Below are 24,133 nucleotides of genomic sequence, written 5' to 3'. Positions count from 1 at the left end.
TCAGTTGTAAAGCCCCTTAAACTTTGTAAAGTAGCGCCACGCTTTGAAAAATGCCGCCTCCTCCTTGCGCGTTCTGGCCGAGACCGATGCGTCGCTATTGGTTTAATGGCATCACGTGGGTTCTCACGCCGACTTCCTTTGTTTACAGTCGCACTTCAGCGCCATTTTCGCTTGAGAAGCATCTACGGAGTAGCGAGAAGCGCATGTTAGCGCCGTTGCTCTTCTGTGTTGTGTTGGTTTACGAACACCTTGAACTAAGTTTTGTGGCAAGCGCGACGTTGCTTCACAGCATTTTCTATCGCCATAACCTGCTGCGCCTTCGTATGCCAAAAAAGTTTCAGCAAAAACAAGAAGCTGTTCTCGATACCATCCGGTAAGCGCTACGGGTTAAGAAGAAAGACATGAATTCATCAAATTGAGAGGGAGAACTTCAGACCGACATTCTCTGCACTCCAACTCCATTCTCCATTCTCCAACTATAGAGGTAACTGTGAGTCTCTCATAGTAAATATGTGCCAGGTTTATGTAATTTGTTCCAGGCCATAACATAGTAAATATTGCACAGTGCACTGAGGAGGTTGCCATTTGTCTGCACGCTTAAACACGATTCCTATGCAACATATACTTTATTTAAGCAGTATGTGGTTGCACTTGGTATGCTTAGTCGTATTGTACACCAGCAGGCTTGAATTCTCGGGCACGTGAGGCTGAGTGCTAAAATGCAATTACGAAATCTTTAGGATTCAGTGCATTCCTTTTGATAAAATTTGAGGCTTGAGCGTAAAAACTTGTCTTAGGAAAGCAACTCTCTACATTTTAGGGTTACTCACTAGCCTTCCTTAGAGCGAATAGCTTTATTCGCCTCTTTTGTTCGTGTTCGTCATTGGCGGTTGCCCGGTGGATTCGCAATATAAATGAAAAGTGTGCGTGCCTTCCTTAACCGCGTTCTTTGCCGCATGACAGCATCATAAGTCTTCGAGACCTACGTGTCAATTCGTGTTAGCTTTAAGGTGTGTGTAGGTTAAAATGCGGCGGTGGTGCACTTGCAAAGAAAACGTGCGGTCGCCCGCTCGTTCACTGGCTGGTTTAGTTGTTTGCTTATCGTTCGTTCAACTATTAGCTCGTTCGACCACTATGCATCTCTGAGACATGTGTAATGAGACAACAAGTGGTGCCTCAGTATGAACGACTGCATCATTTCACTTACCGCAATTTCGGCTGCGTCATAATGCAGCAATTCTTCGCGCAGTCATCACGTCACTAAGGTCATATCTCGCAAATGTGGAGCGAGTGCAGCCGTCCTCAATGCATGCACCTTTGTGAATGGACGAGCTAACGCATGATGAAATGTTATTCGTGATGATTCACTAACCTGAAAAAATAATGCACTTTTTTGTGCCTGAATGAAGTGCTGCTCCTGCATTCCTGCTTCACAAACGAATACTAAGAAACTGATTTCATTTTCTATACATGCAGAATCCCGACTCGATCATCGGCAACACGTATTTCTGTCGACTTTGAGGCACGAGAAGCATAATAGCACAAGCGCCCACCTCTGAGCCTTCGCGTGTGCTTAGAAGATTGACAAGCATGCATGTTGGCGGCACTGTAGCTTCTAATACTCTTTCCAACCTTCAGAACAGTGTTTGTTCATGCCCTCTGTTGTCCTTGGTACGTCATAGCAGATATGCGCCACGCATTCACATGGTAAGGATGGCGCGGATTATTTAGTACTGAGGGCTTGTTGGAGGTCAGGACATTGGCATTCGATAGTACGTGTGTTATTTACAACCATTCGCAACAAGATCTTGTGACACGCACTTGGCAAATGTTGGATACCTAATTGTAGTGCACGCGATACATTCGGAGTCGTCATGGCACAGTGTTAGCGCTCATTCAGATACTTTTTTAAAGAATAGCTATCAAAACAGAAAAAAAGCTGCCGTCACTGAATTTGCATAATGGTCCATTTAGAAATTCTATGCTGTAGCGAAGTTATTTGGAGCTAGAAACCCAATGCGAATGCTTAAAGCTCATTGCCCTGCCATGTGTGCATTCACTTTGCGAAAGGTCGTCTGCTATGCTGCTCGAGTGGTGTAGGCGGCGCCACGGTTGAGGAGGGAGCATAAAAGAGCAGAGAAATGAGGAGAAGTGAAGGCAGAGGGGGAGAGTGTCGCTACTTTACAAAGTTTAAGGGGCTTTATTCAGTTGCAGAGCCGGGCTCATTTGAACTGTGAGGGCACCATTGGTGCCATTTGACATGGACTGTCAATAACTTCACGAGGAAAACTTCTTGGAGCCAGCAGAGTGGTGTCTGTTACGCATACTAAACAAACAAGCACACAATGGTGGAATGCTGTGCAGAAGGCAAATTCAAGCAAACAAAAGCAGGCCATGCGTGATGGTACTTGAATGAATGTGATGATTGCGATGTTGATGGGACCTCATAATTCAGGCAAAGCCCAGAAGGTCCGCATTTGCAGTTAGTCTGAGGTGTAGTGCTGCGACCAAGGCAAGGCCTCAGGAATTACCATCTAGTGCATATAATCTCTGAGGCAATACTTGATGTCTCGTTGAGGTTGCCAGAGGAGATAATGGCTCCGTTGTACGCTACAACCATGGACGGAGTCTGGATAATCGAATGTGGAGCTCGGGACCATCTGAAATATCAGCGTTCTTTACACAATAACTCTGTGGGGCCATTGGTGGTGCCACAAAGCTGTTCAAATTACTGGGCGTGTCCGGATTATTGGTGTCCGACTTATTGGTCAGCGGCTATAATTGTGAAAAAAAAAGAAACTGGGCAAATATAAATTTCTAGCTACAAAGCCAGGAAATAATAATTAGAAAACAATTATAAACACTAACATAATTATGCTGATGTTGACCTTAGGTGCACCATAGGCCCATAATAGGATCTACAATGCAGCAACACAAACCTGCTTACGCGCGACAGGCACTGGAATGGGCATTGTCTGCAGTCTCCAGAGTAAACCTACATGAGAGGACAAAGGGCAATTGTTAGCTTTGCTGCTGCATTACTGCTAATGCAGTATGAGATTGCACGGCGCAGGGACTTATTTCCGTCATGATCTTATCATCGGCTCATCTGAACCTTGGAAAAATGGTCTCCTCTTTCTTGTCATGGAAAGCAGAGACTGCTTGTGTTTCGCTTTCCGTGGATGGGTGTCTGGTTTCAAACTATATTTTTTAGCGAGGGTCGACTTACTTCTTGCATTCGGCAATATGATTAATAAAGAAACAGCGGATCAACAGTTTTTGAAGCAGGCCCACTGGCAGGCCTAGCAAATGAGCGCTGCACTAACAGCATCAGGGCACTAGTTGTCATACCAGCAGCCAATCGGAAAGCACCTCTCAGCGTGCTGGCTCACTGAGTCAATAGGAGGGCCACGTGCATTGTGAGCTTCTTCTGACTGGCCCCTGATTCTTTTATGTTTGCGCTTTTCCTATGCGGCCATCATCGGCAATTTTTCGGGGAACTGAAAAGTGGAACTTTGAGCTTTCGAACTATACCAAGATGCTGGCGTTCAGTGGTGGGAAGCCAAGATATAGCTCTGTGAATCCGTGTTCCTGCACAATTTTGGGCTCCTTTCTCGCCGTCCATATTGAAAAAATTATTTTTTGGACATATATGGTGCGCTATTGTGCGATTAGTTTTGATACGGTGTAGATTAGGCATTATAGGTGCCAAAACAAATAGTTCCCAAAAATCAGATTTTTTTTTTTTTTTATATTCAGTTGTGCCCCCCTTAACAAGCTACTTGCCAGATTGCTGCCATGGCCAGAAATGGTGGCGGCATGAAGGCACTGCATGAACACTCCCATAAAACAGGCAAAAGGACAGCGTGTAGGCTCAGTAGGTGACGTGCTACACCTAAAATACAGGGACACGTACATTTTGCTTAAAAATCGACAAAGAGAAATGTTTCGCTTACTGCTGCACTGTTGTTTACCAAATTTTGAAGAAAGATAGCATTTTAGGGTCTATGTTATTCGTATAACACTTCACCTGTGTTTATGGAGATGCAAGTCGTTGCCAAGGCTGTGCTAGCTTAAACTTTTGTCACCACCTGTTGGCAGCTGCAGAAAGTAGCTGTTCTGTGAGGGTTGCCATATGTTGCCCACTCCTCTGGAACACGTGGCAACTCTTAACACCAAGGCACCCATAGCGGGGAGGCCATGCTAGCTGCCACTGTGCTGCCTACACAGTAGGCCTAGGAGCTAACGTCTGTCGCTACAATCGCTCCACTGTTAATACAAGGTTCAATTTCTTTGCAATGTTGCCAGTGCACGGTTTCTTTTACTCGTGAGATAACAAAAAAAAAAACACTCGTATTGGTTGGACCAGCGTGCATTGTTTTATGCATATATGTCGCACTATTGTATAGAATGCATTGTGTAATGAAGCAGGTTTTCATTGCGATAGCAGTCGTATGGACACTTAATGAGGCGCTCATGCCATTGCTGCCAGGCTGTCCCAGTATTGACAATACATGTACTGCCTGTGCGCTCGTTGTTGTAGGCCACATGGCCTGCTGTTGGGATTAGAGCAAGAAGTTTATGCAAGAAGGCTGCTGCCTTGTTTGATAAACATGTTAGAAGGTCTCCGGGGATGTGAGTGACATGCAGTACATTTGGCTGCAAAAGTAACAAAGCTAACTTGATGCACCATCACACTCTGCTCATACAACTCGTCAACGGAGTCAGGGTTGCACTCTGCCTTTCGCTCCTGGCACGAGCGTTGTATGCAAGCACAATAGTTTTCCCGCAGCTGTGTGCATACACTGGTCTGAGTTAAATGGACAGTGTACATCAAACTTGAGCTATTAACCATTGGGTACTGACTGTTTTCCATCGGTCTCATCTTTTTTTTGTTATTGATGTATGATGCCTGTAATGGCACTGGCAGTGCTCCATATCGTGCAAGCATTGTGAGACGCCTGGTAGCTCCCAGGACACTGTTTCTGTTGCGGAGCAGCAGTTGTTTCATGTGCTTTGTCAAGCCGAGATATTGCTTCTGCATATTGTCAGAACACCATCCAAAGAGCTCGAGTGCTACGCTATACCTTGCCACCGCTCTCAATGCTTCATGCTGCAACCAAAATTGACAAATTTTTCAGTACATCGGTATGAGCAATGATTATGTGTGCACATTGTACGAGAAGTGTTTGACAGGAATCCTATCATGTGTGTCAATGTGTGGTCTGAAGCCTCCTTTGACCCACGCAGGGCCATGAGTGCAAGCACAACCAGGCATGCTGGAGAGGGTTGCAGTATCTGGGCGTAGGGCCAGGTAGGCAGCTTCCACTTCTAATCGGAGCTTTCTGCATCATATATTGCAATGCAACATAATGTTCGTCCGTTCCTGAGAATGCTGCTTTGCTGGCTTTTACAGATTGTTTGTAGGGACCCAGCAGCAGTGCTGTTGATAGGGAGAGAGTGTTTTGGCGTGGTAGGGGGTAAAGGGAAATTGTTTGAAATGTTGGGAAGCTGAGAAATTTAATTGACTGGAGTATACAGGGAGTATATCGTGAAATTTCTATATTCGACTTTTGTGAGAAACTCCCTCGCCCTCCCCCCAGAGGTTGGCAGCATTGCCTTGTGCAAGAACTCCTAGCTGCCTGACAACATTTTTCATTTCTTTTGTTTCCCGATACAGGGCTTGAAATGTATTTTATTTATACATATGGCAGCCCACGTGGGCTATAGCAGGAGTGGGGGGGGGGAAACATAAAACATAGATACAAGTGCCGCGAACCTAATACTAAAATGCAGTCATAACATGAAAAAGTAAACACAAGAAGTCAAAACGCGCAGGACAGTAAATAAGAGATATTCAATGATAAATGCAATAGTACAGACTGAAAGGTACAACATATTGTGTCGGAGCACTGTCTTACCTTATACAGCGAGGAAACAGCTGTGCCAACTGCACAGAATTGTGCCAAGCCTGTGCCAAATCAACCATGAAAATGTGAATGCAAACCTCCTTCCATGAATGCTGCCTCAATAGTAGAACTGAAGCCAAAACCTAAAGCAGGCTGTCATCAGCTGCCGTCATCATCATCTTGTAAGTCAACCGGGGAAGCATTCTGGGATGATCACTTTCGGCGATGCTGTCGCCTCGTCCATCAGGCGTGTGTTAATTGGCTGGTTGAGCATTACGTCACACGAAGGCGATAATATTGCCAAAAGTGATCGTCCAGGAATATGTTCCCTGAGCGGCTATAGCTGTGTGGATATGCCCAATGCTGCTAGTTCTCCATTCGCTGCTTTTGCCCTTTTGTCGCATCTCTCATCGGTGGATGTTTCAATGTACTACTGCTGTGCGGTATCTTTGTTTGTGCCATTTGTGCTGCAGATTGGCATTCCTCTTGCCAGCGTGATATGGGGCACACTGAACGAGGATGCCGCATCACAAAAGAGCGATTTTTCCGACTAAGAGTTTCGAGCACGTGCACGCTTTCCCACCGTTTGCTCATTATGGCGAGCTCCCCTTTCTGCTTCAAGTTGGGGCTGGCTGCTTGCTTGCTGTGCTCCTCGGCGTCGTGACAACTTTGACCTTAAATACAGCTTCGTACGCTCCACCTCTGGTTGCTCTCAAGGTGCGCACAGCCGTGTACTTGTGGGAGACGGTCGCTGGGAGGCACGGGTACAGACCCTGGAGCCCAACCCGTGGATGCGTGAGGTCTCGAAGCGAGGCCACGGGACACGCCTCACACGACCGCTGTCGAGGCAGGACCGGTGAGTCAGCACCCAAGCCCTGCTCAGAGCTGCTGTCTTGCATGCTGCTTGTGTCCTTGGCATTGAGTACACTTTTCATGGATGCCCAACTTGATGATTGTCATGGAGCCAGGAGAGATTGAAATACTTTCGCTTTGTTCATTGGGAACCTGCCGCGGTGGCGCAGTGGCTACGGCGTCGTGCTGCTGAGCTCGGCATCACAGCGGCCACGGTGACTGCATTTCGATTGGGGTGAAGTGCACGAATACTTGTGTGCTTAGGTTTAGAATCCGGAGCCCTCCAGTACTCACAGTACCGTTTCTCTCTACCTCTCTTAGCCCCAATGTTGCTTTGGGACATTCAACCCCATAACTCGATTTGATAATGAAAACCTGAGGATAAAAAGGTGGGCAATTTAGCCTGAAGGGAGGAGCACGGAGAACAATAGCAAGGTTTAGTGTCGCACTTGAACTTCTCGGACGCTGTTCTAATTATATGTAGTTGTGCCTGCACGGATACAATATACGCGGGTATGCCAGAATTTCTGCGGGAAGCTTCTAAGACAGGGCCTGTGATCGCACCACGCAGGCGCTACTGTACTGCTCATGGAGAGCGGTGTCAGTGAAATTGCAATTGTATCACTTTCAGGTTATGAGTACAAGAATTGTTCTGCACTTATTAATAGTCTGAAAAAATAAAAGTGCAGTCAACTTATAACAATATCAAAAAGAATGAAAAATACTATCGCTCTAACCGACCATCGCTATATCTGGACTGTCATGAAGAAGAAGCTCTCGAACATACCTGTGTAGCTCTGAACCCAAGTTCGCCACTGGTGCTAAAGAATGGATGTTGTAGAAAATAGGCTGTGAATAATGAAACCTTTATTTATACCACTTCTAAACAATTTGTCATGTGCTAAGCCTGCTGAAATACGGTGTTTCACCCAGTACTTCACGCCTCATTCAGAGTCATCAATATTGTTAAGTGCGTGGGCTCATACTTCTTTGAGTCTTCCAAAATTTGCAGCCACGTCTTGATCCGACGCAGCTTTAGACTTCGTTGGTGCCTTCAGCTGCTTCCGTGGCGCATTTACGCCATAGTCTGTGTATCAGAGAGAGAGAGAGAGATTGTAGAAAGGAGGGGCACCACTGCACCACTTCGCTTTTCATTTCTTGGTTCTTTTCTCTCTCTCTCTCTGGATGCATAAAGACCACGATTGTAAGCGACATGCGACGTGGACGCGAAGCGGCTGGTGACGCCTTGTGGCACACTGTGCCAACTTGCAATGTTCTCCATTGCTCTCGCAGTCGGCGCATGGGTAGGACATGCTGTGCTGCAATGACGGCAGATGCAAACTCATGTGGCAAACTTCTTGTCCCGTTTTTGCCTCGTTCGTTCAAGGGGTGCTTAGCAACACAAATGTCAAACTCATTGTGCATGTAAAACACCATCCAAAGGTCAAAATTTTCATCTTTATATGTGAAACGGGTCATAACATATTTTTATACAGTCAAAAACTGCAATAACAAAATCGCCAAAGAAAGCAAAAATTTCACTTTTGCGGAAAATTTGTGAGTGTGAGAATGAGACAGACAAAAAGGGGAAATTGGCTTGTAAAAAATTGACAAAAGTCAGTAAGCTTACATTGCCGAGCCTTGCCTTGCAAAAATTTGGAAGCTCTGAATTCACAGGGGGAAAAGTGGTCCTTTGCCACGTCGGCGTCGTGCATGCCGAAAAATGAACACATTGTGTCGAAGGCGTTTCACACATCCTGCGGATTCGTCGTATTCTCTTAATTAGGTTGTTGTTGGTCATCGGCGTCGTCAGTTTCGCACGCATTGCTTATGATGGCCTCGTCGGACATCTCTTCGTTTCACGACAATGTCATCAGCCGTGCGAATGAACTCATTGACACTGAGGCCATCTGGAACTCGCCACGTCACAGCACAAAGCTAATGGCAAGGCACGACATGGGTTTGCTGTGGCACAAAGTTCACCCCATGCGTTAGTCAGCGATGGTGGCGCTGCACCCTCAGCACTTTCATTGAGTGCACCTCTGGAGAAATCTTCCTGCAGCGTTGCTGGAGCAGCGCATGATGCTTGCTGAGAGGCAATGAAGCTGGCATGTTTAAAACAATTTGCAATCACGGCTGGACACATCACAATTCCTGTGGCAGCCACTAGCTCATCCGCTATGAACATCTCCACGTCGGTGGTATGCTTGAGCTGGAGGTTCAGCAGCAGACACTAAATCAGCCTCTGCACACTCGACGCTGCGGCCCCTTATCGAGCGGCTGCAGCACTAAAGTGCAATCTGGTGGGGAAAAAAAAAAGTGCACATTCCTGAGCTCCATGTCATCAACATGATGGGTGCTGCAATTATCAAAAAAAAAAAAAAAAAGGCGGACTGACCTGCCTGCCTTCTGCATGTCGGCATTGAAGGCCTTGGGCCAGCCGCCAGATAATTTACTGGTCTTCCATGACTTTAGGTTCGCAGTGTATTGTACGGGCAGCCTACGATTTTCCTTGATGCAGCGGGTCTTCTTGCTTCTACCGAATACAAGCAGGAGCCGGTTGTCTGTGCCGTCCATGTTAGTGCACAGCGAAATTGTTACATGCCACTTTCTGTGCTTTTCCCCATGGTATTTCTGGCCTTTTAAGTCCAAGGTCTTCGATGGAAGCATCTCGTACAATAAGGCCGTCTCATGTGTTGTAAATGTCCGAGGGCTTGTACTGGTCTAGTACTTCTTTGTTTGTCAGCAGCCACGACGATGTTGCCACAGGGCCCGCTGATGCTGTCTCCCCGGAAATGCCTTTGGCAACTATGTCGCCCGCCTATGTCGACAAGCCCACCACTATGTTGTGGCGGCCTTTGAAACGGCTCAACTAGCCAGGGCTTGCCTTAAAATTATTGTGCCCAAGCATGCACGTGAAGTCCAGCACCTTCTGCTTAGGCACTGTGCCACACAACAGCACTTTGTTGGCACGCTGTTCACAAAATCATGCAAACACCACCTTGTCGATATCTGGGAATGCTGCAGCCATCACCGTTTTGTTCTTTGCACTTGCACCATATTCAAGCTCACCAAAAATGGAGGCCTTGTTTTTCAAAACTGTAGGCATCGAGCTGCCCGCAATTCCAAATTCGTTGGCGATCTTCATTTTCTTCGTGCCCGTTATAACCTGGGCAATAATTGCAGCCTTATCCTGTAGCATCATAAATTTTCTCTTTTTGGCTGGAGGCGGCATCTTAATAGGCTGGCAAAGCAGACGGTTTGACCACCACAGACACAGTCGATACACTCTAGCACCAACCTCGCACAGCAACCACACTGCATACACGTGACCATGTGCGGCATTACACCAAGCATAAAGCGTCATCGAGGTTGTCCGAGCCTTCAGATGTGGATGTCGATTTGGCTAGTTGGGAATTATGAGTCAGCATGCCACGTAGGCGTTCCGTTCCGTGTTAGCACATGCTGTGATGGCACACAGGATTATAATAAAATGAGCCCACTGTGAGGTAGCCTCTGGCTCTTGCCTTCTTTTCTCATTTTTTTTTTCTAATATACAGTCGCCCACCGTTTATTTGGACCTCACGGGGACTGCGGAAATGTCCGAATAAACAGGTGTCCGAAAAAGAAGATTAAGAAAATAAAAAACGAAATCCTTTATTTCCACGCACTTATTTGGGCTCGGAAGTAGGCGTGAAGAAATCGTGAATGCACCGTTGCACGCTGTTCCATTTACTCGCAATCAGATAAGCCTGAATCTCTGAGAGGGTCGTACGGTCACTATAGGCGGCTGAAAGCACAGTCACTGCTTGTACTAGCTCCGCATCCGACGGCATTGTAGTACATGGTGCGTCATCTTCCGACACGGAGTCATCGTCTGGTGGTCCAGCAGAAACCTGACGAATGATCTCGCCGTCGTCGAGTTCTGCGCATGTCAGTACAGCAGTGTCAGCACCTGTGAAAGTGCCAAATGAGACGGTGTCTGGAATCGCAATGCAATCGCTACGCAGGTCTCGGCAGAACATTTTCGGCGTCAGTAAGGAGCACATCGGAAGGCAACAAATGCTAGGCCTCCCGGCACCTGCTTGCCGGCGTTCCCCAGCACAGTCTGCGTGGGCACTGTCGGCGCCATTAGACACTTGACGCGATGTTTCTGTATGCCGTGTTGGATCACCGGAACCTCGACACAGCACACAGAGCAAACACCACCACGCCGTCACCAGTCGCACAAACCAAAAAGGTGGCCTACTCGCAGCGTCGTGCACGAAGAAAGAAACGAATTAGCTGCTGGATTGTCTTGACATGGCTTACTAAGCTGAAACCGGAACTGCTGTAGCTACTCTATCGAACCAAGACGATGCTGACGAGCATGGATTTCAGTCTAATAGGTTCACCACGATTTCTTCTTTCTTTTTTTTTTATTGTGGCAGCAATTGTATGGATACTTTAAGCAAATTTTTGCCGTCTCCATGAGGTTTCGCGTATATTTAGGTGTATGTATGCTATATGCCATGCCCTGCTATGTTGCATGCCGTATATGTGGGTTATATTGCCACACCGTTCTATCACTAAAGTTGCTCATACCAGGTCTTACATTCTTGACAACACTATTCCTCAGAATTTTTAGAATGTCAACCCAAAAGCAAATGTTATGAAACAAAAGAACGACAGCATGTGCCTATTATCTTAAATCTTCTCAGCCTTTAATATTAAATGTGCTCAACAATAACTGAGCTCAAGCCTTAAAATGATGTAATTTCATTGACGTGGCTGTGCACAACCTCCGGGACCAGCCCACAAGAGGTTTGAAACATACCTGATGCGGAAAAGTGGTAGTAAATTTGGTAGGAAAGACGTTGGATTTTGTTAATAAAGAGAGGAATTGTCCGATGGCATGATTCAAACAGAGGACCCTGAGCATAACAGCTTGTGTTTACTTAGTCAGCTTATGTTTAGGGCAATTCACATTGTCACTACAGCTATGAGCCTTACACTATTCTAAAATGTTGCTATCACATTAATTGCTTCATCTTTATGATGAAACTGTGATTTTCTTTTATAAACAGTAATGGTGGTGGCCACACAAGTGAGCTGTGGTGGTAGTTTACGCAATTTAAGGGCACAACAAATGCATTTTAGCAGTTTTTATACAACGTTAGTGTTACTTGAGTAAATTATTTGCTAACTGTCCTTTCAGGAAATTTCGTTAATGAGGGATTGCTGTCGTTAATGAGGGATTGCTGTCAAAAAATTTTCGTTGTCGGAAAGTACGAAATGCATAGACTCCTATGGGCGTTCACCGAGGATCGAAAAATATTTTGTTGTAGTGAAGCATACCAAAAAAAAAATCTGAAGGGCCACTGTCGCAGGACATTGTACGCATTTCTTAACCACACAGGCACCATCTCCAGTCACGGTACGAGACGCCTAATCAGCATACTGGCAGCCACTTGGAGCTGTTTCTGACGTAGCTGCACAGGCGATTTGAGTCCTGGTTTTGCAACTGCTATCCATGTTTTGTATATGAGACGTTAACTACTTCGTTACCATGCCTATAAAAATTGATCAGTTTGAATGTCAGTTTTTCTACCCATTGTTAAATATTTAGATTGGAAATCTAGCAACGTCATGTATTGTTGAAATGATGACTAAATTTTAACTATTTGTCGGATTTGACAATTTTGGCAAGTCTGGAAAATTAAAACTTCGACTGGAGGTATCGTTGAAACTAGCCTCCAGTGCTCCTAGCACTCATTCAATAAAAAGACGCGATATTGGTGTGTTGGTCGACTTGGCTTTGGAATTTTTAAATGACAGCAACAGTGAAGATGTGAAACTTCTCTCGGGTTGTTAATTTTCCGGTCTGAGATACAGGCTGTTCTGACAATTTTTCAACCAATGGTAGATGCTCATGAGTGTGTTATTTTGATAATTGTGTTCGACTTATATCAAGTCAAACTTGTCTGCATCATGGGTTGCTTTTATCCATGAGGGCTTACACAGCGCATGTGCAGATTACGAGCAGTTCTCGTGTGGGGTTTTCACTCGCACAAGAGTATGCAGTCAGTTTCAGAGCACCCTTCAAACAACGCTTGACTAGGTGTCTAATTTCTTACATTTTGAACACTGCCTATGCAAGTGTGCCTATTTATTACTGTACAATATTGTGCAATAGGCCACATTACTGTACGCCACTGTGCAATAACACAAAGGGTTTGGAAGCTCCAGCACCACATTGAACCACTTGACTGGCATTTTTATTTGCAGACTTTAAGCCCGGGAAATTGGGTGTGCGTTAGATTCAGGGGCATGACGAAACCGTGTAAATACGGTACTATGCCCTACCTGCTGCATCAAAATGTCGCAGGCTTGCAATTTAAAAACTAAATAGAATCTTTATAAAATATACTGGAAAAAAATATATAAAAATAAAGATGTGTCGTAAAAGGTAGAACCACAACCGAGCAGAAGGATGGAAGTGAGCTTTATTACTGACAGTTGTTAGTATAGAAGTGCGTATTGTTTGAAAGAATATGAAGACTAACAGTAAGTATAATGAAAGGTCATTTTGTCTCGCAACATTTTTCGTCGGTACAAGTAAGGGTTTAAGTGTTTCTGCTGCAGTTGTGACAGAGAGGGAGTGAGAGGCTCAGTGTTTGCCGTTGCCATTTCAGCAAGCCTTCTGTGTTAGTGCGCCCGGTTCCGTAACTTGAGCTAAAAGGCTCATTGTGCGATGACTTTAACCATCCCTGTGGGTTAATGAAGTCTGTGCGTTGCAGCCTGGAAGAGCTTCTGATGATGGGACTGCGTACTGCGCATGGAATTTGTAACCAGGTAATGAGGGCTGCCTTTTTTTCAAGTCTTGTGTTTATCGTTTACCTCTTTCTGCTCCAATGATTTCTGCAGGCATCATAGTGCTCCTTAAGGCATATTCAGCATGGAGCAAGCAATTAACAAAGCTTATTTTGGAAATTTCACTGCCAGAAATTAATTATATATGTCGACAAAATGTTGAAGATTTTTAAAATTTTGTGCAGTGCAGTCAACTACAGTAAAACCTCGTTAATACATAACAACTTAGTAATTCTGGTTTAAATATAGCTGTGATAAATCTACAGTCCTGTCGCCATTCAGCCTAATGTATTGGCTGACCGTTTAGCCATAGTGGCTTAATACATGCCAAACAGTTAGGGCATAGTAGTTACTTCATTTTTCTGCATGCACGAGTGTGGAATTGGCAAAATGTCATGCGCGTAGACCATAGATGGTGAAATTGTGGTGCATAGACCTTTCCTGGACTGCAGTCACCACTGACAATGATGTCAAAACATAACAGCTATGACGTGTTTCCTGCTCCCATAGCTTATAGCGCTTCCGCATGGCCCTTCCATATCCAACATGGCTAGTGCGTTGACTGTCATGAGCATGCTCACAGAGAAGCAGGGAATGATAAAGAAACTGGCTCGTGGCCTTGCCAAGTTTATCAATGCCATTGTCGCTGCTAGGCGGCCATGGCGGCAAGTGAAAATCGCACGTTTTTTTGCTGCCTGCTTGCAAACAAAAAAACTTGCCTGTCTGTGTGTTTCAGTGAGAACGCATTTTTTTGGGCCGGTAAGCCTGTAGCCACTCATCTGCCATTGTCGGTTAATTAGTACATCGCTTAGTGCGTACTTGATCCACGTTCCCCACCAACCAGGTTTTACTGTAATAAAAAAATGACAAACCAAGGAAACATTTATTTCAGCACAGGTACCAGCATTTAGATAGGAAAGAATGCATTAACATGTCCGAAAAGAATACACATGGCGTGTGCCAACATCTGGCACCACGAAATCGATCGACCCTTAAAATTATGGATTTCCATATTCACCAGTCCAGTGACCAACATGCGAGTCGGCTATCGATTGTGTGACGGAAAGAGAGGTTTCCAAGATCTTCCTAACTGTTGCAATAAATATTGGTAATGTCTTCGGTGCCATTATAGCCTTTCGTTGTGTTGGGGACTGTGGGAGATGTTATGCCTAATGTTTAGGGCTTCTATAATCACTAGAATAGCCTTGCTGCAAAAGCACTGGAAAGATCTGCATGAAGTTGAGCAGTGTCGAGTGTCTTCGATAATAAAGCCAAGGTCCCACGTGATGCTTACATACATACCCCCCCGCAACCTTCTTTTTTCTGCCAATTTTTTTTTCTGCTTAGTGTGTTTTCAGAGGCAGTCTTGCTCACTCCAAATTTTTCTAGCATTCCCGAATTGTTCGTGTTGCCAGCTATTCGTTATTTCTCTGCTGCACGCAGCATGCATATGAGAAGTTACCTCTGCTAGCAGTGTGGAGGGCTCCCGCAAGAAAGTGGGCATGCAGCATTTGTTTCAATTTTCAGTAGTTGTTGTGGCATACATCAATGTTATGTACACTTCGGAGCCATGGTGGTCATCATCCGATTATAGTGCTTAAACCTGGCAAGGGCCCTTTAACTTGCTCACGATCAGTAGGCGAGTCGGAAATAAACCTGCATCAAGTTGACAACAGTATCAGAGGAACGAGGAAAGTTACAAATTGTGCTCTCTGCTTTGCATAAGGACTGGCGAGCTGTGTCCGGTGGCGTCGGCTTACTCGACACCTTCGCTGACTGCGCTGAAACAACACAGCTGCTAGATATTGGCCTGCTGTTGCTTGACGAGAGGTGAGTCAAAGCTGCTGCTTGTGCTCAAGAAAGCCGGTACAGTCAAACGTCAATACAGTGGAACCCAGTTATAATGAATTGCAATATGGACTACAATTAGATTGATATATCCAATATAGTTCGATATAGTGTAACCCGCATATGGGGAATTTTAAGACTTACAAGTTCACTGTACACGGAGTAATTCCCACAGATGAAAAAACAACAGTCAAATACAGTCGACAACCGTTTATGTTTGGACGCCTATAATTCAGACGTGCTTGATAATTCGCACTTACCACACACGAGAAAAATCCATTGATTGAAAGAAATTGGCTACTTAGCTCTAAAGGCGGTAATTTTTGCTTGCATTTATGGCTTAGGCGGGTTCGTGATACAGGGACAGAGTTCTTGGTACGAGACACCACCAGAGACTGGCCCACTCCTTCTTTCCAAAAGAGAATGTGCTATGTATGCGTGTGCGGCGAGCTGCACCGAGACTCGATCATGTGGGTCAGATAGGCTTGGTGCGCTATCACGTGATCAGCGTGCAAGCGAGCCTTATCTGCCCAATGTGCTTGTGGTAAACCCCTGCCCTCCTCCGTGAGAAAATATGCTGGTCTAATTTTTCTTTTTAATCCTTCTTTTTTTTGTATCTGGCTTTTCTGCACTGCCAAAACGCATTACAGGCCATTACAAGCCAGCTGCAGGCACTTTTGGTAGCTCTCGTAAATGCGCAGAGTTCAATATATGGTAAATGTGTGTTTCATTCTAAGGAACCACACATTTTGCATGTATTTTTGTAATTTTCTTTTTTTTTTTCTTGATATGGCCAATCAGTTCTGTGGAAGAGCCCGCAAGGTGGAAGAAAGTTCATGAGAGGAAAAAATTGTCATCCATCCGAATTGTAGCATGAAGCTTCAAAGGAAACCCATACGGAATTCCCAGAAAGAAAGCCTCGCAGTTGAAAAATTTGTCCCGGAGGAGGACCAATATTTCTTTATCTGCGAGGCTTTCTTTGGGAAAAAACCCATATGGATTTCCTTTGTAGCTTCCTGCTATAATTCGGGTGGGTGCTAATTTTTCCCTTTACCCGCCGTGGTTGCTCAGTGGCTATGGTGTTAGGCTGCTCAGCACGAGGTCGCGGGATCGAATCCCGGCCACGGCGGCCGCATTTCGATGGGGGCGAAATGCGAAAACACCTGAGATTTAGGTGCGCGTTAAAGAACCCCAGGTGGTCAAAATTTCCGGAGTCCTCCACTACGGCGTGCCTCATAATCAGTGGTTTTGGCACGTAAAACCCCATAATTTAATTTAATTTAATTTTTCCCTTTAATTTTTTTCTTGATACATAGCATAATTCGCTCTGTCCGGGTTCATTATGACCAGGTTTGACTGTGTAGCTAGCATAGATATAACGAAGCCAATATCAGTGTGCACAAATGTATAACGATTATCAGATATAACAATGTTTTTTTTTTCAGATCCAACTTCATTTTAACAACTGTAGAATTGTAAATCTATGGGAGGTTTAACTGCGAAGTTTAGGAGGATTCCCAGTATATACTGCAGGCACCATATGGTGCCATTTTCATGGTGCAGTCGCTGACTGATTTTCCGTACTCCAAAAATTCGGACATGCCCGATTATTCGGTCAGCTTTGCGGCACCGCCATTCTCCCCATAGACCATAATGTATAACAACTGCCGTATGTTCGGACACCTTGCAACCTCTTGTCGGATTTTTCGGACACTCCTTGAGCCAACTCGATCGAGAGCACCATGCACCGACTCTGACCGGTGCATGGTTCGACTTGCTGAATGCCATTTTTGTTTTGAACGGAGCCTCCTTGCTGCCCCGCGGAGTGGCGCTACTGAAATCCCCGCTCGTCATCATCGTTCCTGCCTGGTTCGATAGAGTTGCTCTACAGCAGTTCTGGTTTCAGCTTAGTAAGCCATGTCAAGACAATCCAGCAGCTGATTCGTTTCTTCGCGCACGATGTTGCAAGCAGGCCCCGTTTTTCGTTAGTGCGACTGGTGTCAGCACGGTGGTGTTTGCTTTGTGTGCTGTGTCGAGGTTTCGGTGATCCAACGCAGCATACGGAAACATCGCATCAAATGTCTAATGGCGCTGACAGTGCCCCCGCAGACTGCGCTGGGGTGCCGGGAGGCCTAAGATTTGTCGCCTTCCAATGTGCTCCCTACTGACGCGGAAAATGTCTGCCAAGACCTGCGCAGTGGTTGCATTGCTATTCCGGACACTGTCTCATTTGACAGTTTCGCAGGTGCTGACACTGCTGTACTGACATGTGCAGAGCTCGGCGGTGGCGAGAATATTTGTCAGGTTTCTGCTGCACTGCCGGACGATAACTGTGAGTCGGAAGATGATGCACCATATGCTACGCTGCCGTCACATGCGGAGCGTGTACAAGCAGTGACTGTGCTTTCAGCCGCCTATAGTGACCGTACGACCCTCTCTGAGATTCAGGCTTATCTGATTGCGCGTAAACGGAACAGTGTGCAGCGGCGCATTCACGATTTATTCAAGCCTACTGCCGAGTCCGAATAAGTGCGTGGAAATAAAGGATTTGATTTTTTTTTTCTTAATCTACTTTTTCGGACACCTGTTTATTCGGACATTTCCGCAGTTCCCGTGAAGTCCGAATAAACGGTTGGCGACTGTATATATTCGTCGGACTGCTGACAGATGGTGTTGAATATTTTTGTAACACACGGAAAGGGTTGTCTTTTAAGACCAAGAAGGACATAGGTATATGAAGAGTGAGGGTGAGAGACTGTGCAGATTAAATTGTGTGGTTGTATTCTTATTCTGATTACTTAGTTTACTTACCTTGTGTAACCAGTGGCGAAAATAAACATCATCTTGATCATGATGATAGTTGCTTTACTCAAGTTGTCACTGCTCAAAGAAATATCCTGTACTTTTATGTCTCTGGACGAAACATACCCAGCAGCAGAATCGCTGAAGATATCTTAAGAAGAAAATAGGACCCTTTGTTTTGAACAAACCTAGTCCTTCATCACTCAATGTTTACTTGTGAGCAGGGGAACTTAAATAGAGGAATTTTTTAATTGAGCTGCGTATAAATATTAGAAAAGAAATTAAGCAGATCCTGTGTGCTGTTGAAATCGACGTTAAGTGAAGCACTTTGCAGGTAGCTAGCTATCCAGCATCATTTAGGGTTCTGCAGATCATCACCAGGTGTGCCAATGTGTTTGTGTAAGGTGATCGGTTGCATGTGTGATGCGAGCATGTGTTTGATGACAGCAGCGAGATGATAAAAGTGACAACCATATGATGACAGCAGCACATTTGCTACTCTGTTCATTCCAATGTGAGTTTACAGCAGGGTGATTGTTCGACTCTGCATGGTTTCTGGATGGGTGTAAGCGATAGAAACTTAGCTTTCGGTGTTATCTTTGGCTACTGTATTTACACGACTCTAACGCGCACTTTTTTCCTGATAAAACGGGTTCAAAAATTGCATGCGCGTTAGAATGGAGTACGGTCAGTGTCTGATTTTTCAGTGCCTACATTTGAGGTAACTTTTAAAATTTTTTCTGATTTCAGACATTCAGGGGGCGGCTTAGAATCGGGGCCAGCCTAGATTCGAGTAAATACGGTAGTGTTTCCACTTTTTGTCGCACAAACACGGCAGTGCGTCGTCTCCATCGGGCGGCCCTGCAGAAAAACAAGCCTCAAAGATCAGAACAACGGCCTCCAAGCACCCTGTGCATTTGCGCATGAAGCCACATCAACATCATTTTGGTGCCGTGCCAGAGAGTGTTGTGGCGTTGTGCAAGTGAGGACTCACATCATGCTGAAACACGGATAAAAAAGACGCTGGGTGCTCAGCATACAAGAAAAATTAGACATCGTTCGTGCTGTCGAACGGGACACGAAGAAGTCGGCACTGGCACGCGACATGGATTTGCTGTTGACTACAGTGTGTGGCGTTTGGAATGCGAAGAAGTTACTCGGCAGCACTGCTGTGACTGCGAAGAGATGTCGGCTACAAGGTTCGACTATTTGCCATCGTTGCCTCTGTTGCCGACAGTGATGAGGACATGGAAAGCGACAGCACAGGCAATTCAGGCCCGACAGTGGCAGAAGCGGCACATTACGTCAGCCTCATGAATGCAATCGTTGCTACGAGAACAGCACCCCGCAATGAAAAAGGCACCCTGCGACATCTGCAGTGCTACCGCGCTTGTGCATGGAGAATATGCAGCACCAACGAGGAATATGCCATGCGTGTGTTTGCTGAAAAGAGGGGGCTGGCCTAAAAGCTGGCTCACAGCTTCAGTAAGTGTGAGGTCACCACGGTATCCGTGACACTTTTGTCACGCGAACTGAATAAATACTGCATGTTTTTCCCTTTCATCGCACTCTCTCTGAGTTGCGTTTTTGACAGGTAAGAGGCCAAGTCATGCTGTTTCAGTTAAGCAGTACTACCGTTTAGTACGTACTTTTTCTAAGCTCCGGCCAACTACGGTTTAACGAGGTTTCACTGTACATACCATGTACCATGACAATTACCCCTTCCCACTCTTGGTATGCTTCACCGCAATACTTTGCGTGTGCTTCACTGCCTTCCTACAATGAGGCGAAGCTGACTTCTGGGAACTGGCATTATACAATGCGTCGTGCTTTTCAAGCTTCCAATACATTGGCGAGGAATACAAAGGCACAGTCGGCACCATTGCTAACAGTGGCGAAATGTTTTACTGAAAAACAGAGCACTCAACAGAAAGAAGCTTGGTAGCAAACATTGAAGTAGCTAGGTCTAGCATTGCCACAGTGGCTGCCAGCATATCTCTGTGCGAGAGTGCCGGTTCGAGGAGGCGAGATAATCAAAATGGAGGTGGTGGTGACTACAATTAATGTCGTTTCAGACCTGTGGTCATGACAGAAATCCCAGTAAACCAGACATTGAAAGTTTTTTTGCGTCTGAAATTTCAGACGTTCTTGTACATTAACTCTATGGGGTAAGTGGTGGTGCTGCAAAGGCACCCAAATTATTGGGCACGTCTGAAAAATCAGGCGTTCGGGAAATCGGTCGTCGACTGTGTGGCCCTACATATGCGTTAGTATATCGCCATCCGTATTCCAACATGGCCACCTCATATACCCTTTGAGCCTAGCTGTTATAGCATCCTTAGTGTGCTGTGTAGTATGCGCGCTTAGGTTAGTCTACCATCTGTCTTCCCATTTTCTGCGTTTGCTCTATCTGCGTGGAAGTGCTGACTACGAAGACACGCCGTGATTCCACATTTCATCGTGATGCCACATTTAAAAAGAAAGTGATCATATGTGCAGAAACTGACGGAAATTCGATCACGTCATGGGCATTCAGAGTTCCCGAAACTTGCGTGTGAGACGCACAAAAAGGCGAGGCGTTCTACTCCAGTGGCTGCTGTGTATGGTGCGACCGCCCAGGCCCTATATTCAAAGCGATCTGCGATGGGGACATAGTCTAAGCATCTAGGTGCGCCGAGGGCCGATAGCTTCATGTGCACTGTGTTCTCGTTGATGAGTTCACACTGAAGTGAGAGGCAGCACAAAGGTCAATTCGCTCGCTCCTCCTACTGCACTTCCTCACTCCAGAGTTTTGATAGTGAGGTCGCGCGGTCATCAAGTGAGACGTGTTTATATTTGCTTGTGCACATGTCACAACATGCTTGTTAATTTAGTTAGTAATGAATGGTCAGATATTTATGCCGCCGATAAAATTGCTACCCTTACTTCGTATAGCTGTCTACTAATTTGCTATAGCCATCAATGTTTTGCCTTTCGGACGAAACTGCATTTTTCTTTTATTCATTGCAACTTTAGAATAAAGTTGCTGCCACCACCATCACAACTTTAGGAAATTTGGAGGAAATCTTTGCTTTTCAAATGAGAGAAAGTTGTATTTCTGTATGAAAGCATGAAGTGCGCGGTACTGTAAAGGACATGTTTTTTTCCTTTGGTCACGGAGAATGGTCGCGCATTATAATCGAGGGTAGCTTTTAGTTTTTATTTTTTGTCATGGAAAACAGGTGCATGTTACAATTGAGGGCACGTTAGAATCAAGTAATTACAGTAAGTGTTGTACAGTTGTATGTAGCTATGTGTGTGTCATGTGGTCTATCTTAAAAAGGAAGACATTTGTGCTCCGGTGAAGAGATGTTAAAACTTCACACATAATTCATGCCATCATTAAGGCAGTTCACTGTCGCACAGCTTCTAGGTAGTTTTAACTGCTACGAGCAAAGCACTGGGGAATATGAGCCGATCCTGAAGGTGGTGCAGTTTAAAGCAGCATCTTGTGGCCCTTGCTGCCATGAGCAAAGAGCGTAGCAAACTGGCACAGGAGAAGTATGTGGGAGGTCATGGCAGCCTAGTGGCTAGAGCATTGCGCTGCTGTGCTAGAAACAGCTTCAATCCCACCACTGGACACTTTTGTGTTATTGAAAGTTTCCAAAACGAGGCAAGACAGGAACCTACCAGCCTACTGTAATGTGCCTGGAATGAGGCAGGAAATGCTTCTCATTAATGCAGGCTCTACATATTGAATCAGATGACGAATATTCGCTTCTATATGTAGAAATTGTAAATTGCTGCACCACTACTAGACCACTGAGAGAGGCTTTTGTTCTGCAGTGGACATAGATTAAACGTGGTGATGATGATCAAATGTTGCAAAGGAAAGATAGAGCAGAGTTGTAACGAAAAGCACCTTGAGGATCCTTTCTACATTCTGTAGCACAAAGTTTCTTAACAAATTGACTAATACAGCTGAGCCTCAATATAACGAACACAGATACAGTCGAATCTCGATAAGTTGAACTCTAAGGGGCCTGAAAATTTGCCAGATTTAAATGAAGGACTTGTTTTTAAGCATTCGTGCATCATAGCATGATGCACGAACGGTGCGAGTCATGAGATATTGCAGTGCGCGAGCACACAGCGAATGAGGACCACGAAACTGTCCACACTGGCCAGTGCTCGCCTTCCTGATAATGGCTGAAAACGATACTTTGAGGAGTGGGCTAAGCGGGCACCGGGCTGGCGGGGCAGGCGGCGCCAGCTCGGAGTCTGTCAAAGATGAGTGAGTTACGAGGGAGTTGAGAGGGAGGGGAGCGTAGTTGCGAGGAAATCTGGGAGGGAAGCGGATTTGCTTTCCCGCCAGCTTGCGGGATGGTGCTAATTACCTCTGCCACCAAAGCAACTGTGTTGCCGAGGCTGGACTGGGCCTCCGCTGCTGCTTCCCTCTGCTTGCTCGCGTGTGTTTTCCTTCGACTGCTGACGGATTGGCACTGGGTTTACCTTCTTCGTCCTGCGTTCTTAATGCGAGTCATGTCTTATCAAGATGACCAAGTCGTTGCTGCTGATCATAACCATGTTGGTGTGCGCCCTTCTGCTGCGGCATCGCCGTGTTCAAAAGACATGGAGAATGAGGTACTGGGTGCAACCTTTGCATCCTTGTATTCAGGCTGTGTCTTGTCATACAGAATCGGATATGGCGCACTGTCTCCAACAACCTTTCCATTGGGGCGTCTTGGTTTAGACATGTCATTGGAAAAAAACAAGCTTGAATGAGACTAACCAAGCCAACCAAAAAAGCGTGGGCGAAAGCTGATGCAAGCAGATGATAGTGTGAAAGAAGCAGTCCGGCTGAACCAGACTTAGAGCAGTTGGGCGGGTTCGCAAGATACCAGTTTCCCGCACATACGTTGCTGTGGGGCCACTCTTATTGGTCTCCTCACGAAAAATCAGCACAGGACTGATCCCTCCCGTGGTGCGCATTATGTGGCTAGTGTGGCTGGGGCATTACAGTGCAGCACAGAAACGGCGACCTTGCTATTCGGAAGAAGGTGAAATTTCCACCACATCTTGTTTTTGTTCTTTTTCGTGCACAGCATTGAAGGATTTCTCCTAAGCCTTTCCTCTATGGCAAAGTCAGAGCAATGCTGGTCCAAGGCACCGCCGATTTGGCATGCTGCTGACAGCATTGTAAGAGCACGCTATCCTTGAAATAATCATCGCAAATGCTTGCATGATTGATTTACCAGGTGTTTTTGCCCATTGGAATGCACATAACTTTGACGGGACCATGGCGTCAGTTCAAATAAACGGAAAGTTCGAATTAAGCGTGTTCGAATAAATAAATTCGGCTGTATAACAAATTTTCGGATACATTCGAAACCCGCGATAAAGAAATACTGTGAACGATTGTGAGATATTGGCTCTTGACGCCACAATTCCGTTGCCGTCTACAGGAACCTCCGATTCACCAACTCTCACAGACGAACTTAGCAAGATGACTGCACCTGATCTTCCGGCACAAGTTGCTGAACACCGCCATCACTTAGAAACTTAGTGACATTTTTCACCTTGGCGGCCGCCCTTTAGTCAATACAGTCGAACCCGGATATATCGAACCCGCATATATTGAATTATTGGCTATATCGAACACACAGATTACCCCCTTGAAAATACTATGTACAAGTATAGAACAATTGCGTAGTACATCGAATTCCATTTTCATCAGACATTCGATATATCGAACGTCGCACCGCACCGCGCCCCTGGAAGGTGCGCTTTTCCCAAAGACATTCGTGTCCAGTCCTCAGGGGAAAACATTTCTGCAGTCAGTCAGCAGGCTCCTCCTCTGCACATGCGTGGCCGTTGCCTAGCGACGGAGA

General features: G+C 45.6%; 1 protein-coding gene across 2 annotated transcripts in view; it reads left to right on the top strand.

Moving 5' to 3' along the window:
- The window catches only part of LOC142587525 (radical S-adenosyl methionine domain-containing protein 1, mitochondrial-like), a 238,853-nt gene that overhangs the window by 38,305 nt on the left and 176,415 nt on the right, over positions 1-24,133 (top strand). For both annotated transcript variants that reach the window (XR_012829563.1, XM_075698601.1), the window contains exons 10-13: positions 5,251-5,314; positions 6,627-6,765; positions 13,541-13,595; positions 15,340-15,443. Coding sequence is in view for 1 of the 2 variants with exons in the window: in XM_075698601.1 (XP_075554716.1) it covers positions 5,251-5,314; positions 6,627-6,765; positions 13,541-13,595; positions 15,340-15,443 (362 nt within the window). In the remaining variant the exon portion in view is untranslated. The remainder of the gene's footprint in view (positions 1-5,250; positions 5,315-6,626; positions 6,766-13,540; positions 13,596-15,339; positions 15,444-24,133) is intronic.

This window comes from Dermacentor variabilis, chromosome 7 (genome assembly GCF_050947875.1).
Source record: "Dermacentor variabilis isolate Ectoservices chromosome 7, ASM5094787v1, whole genome shotgun sequence".
Lineage (NCBI taxonomy): Eukaryota > Metazoa > Arthropoda > Arachnida > Ixodida > Ixodidae > Dermacentor > Dermacentor variabilis.
This window is presented reverse-complemented; position numbering and strand designations above follow the sequence as displayed.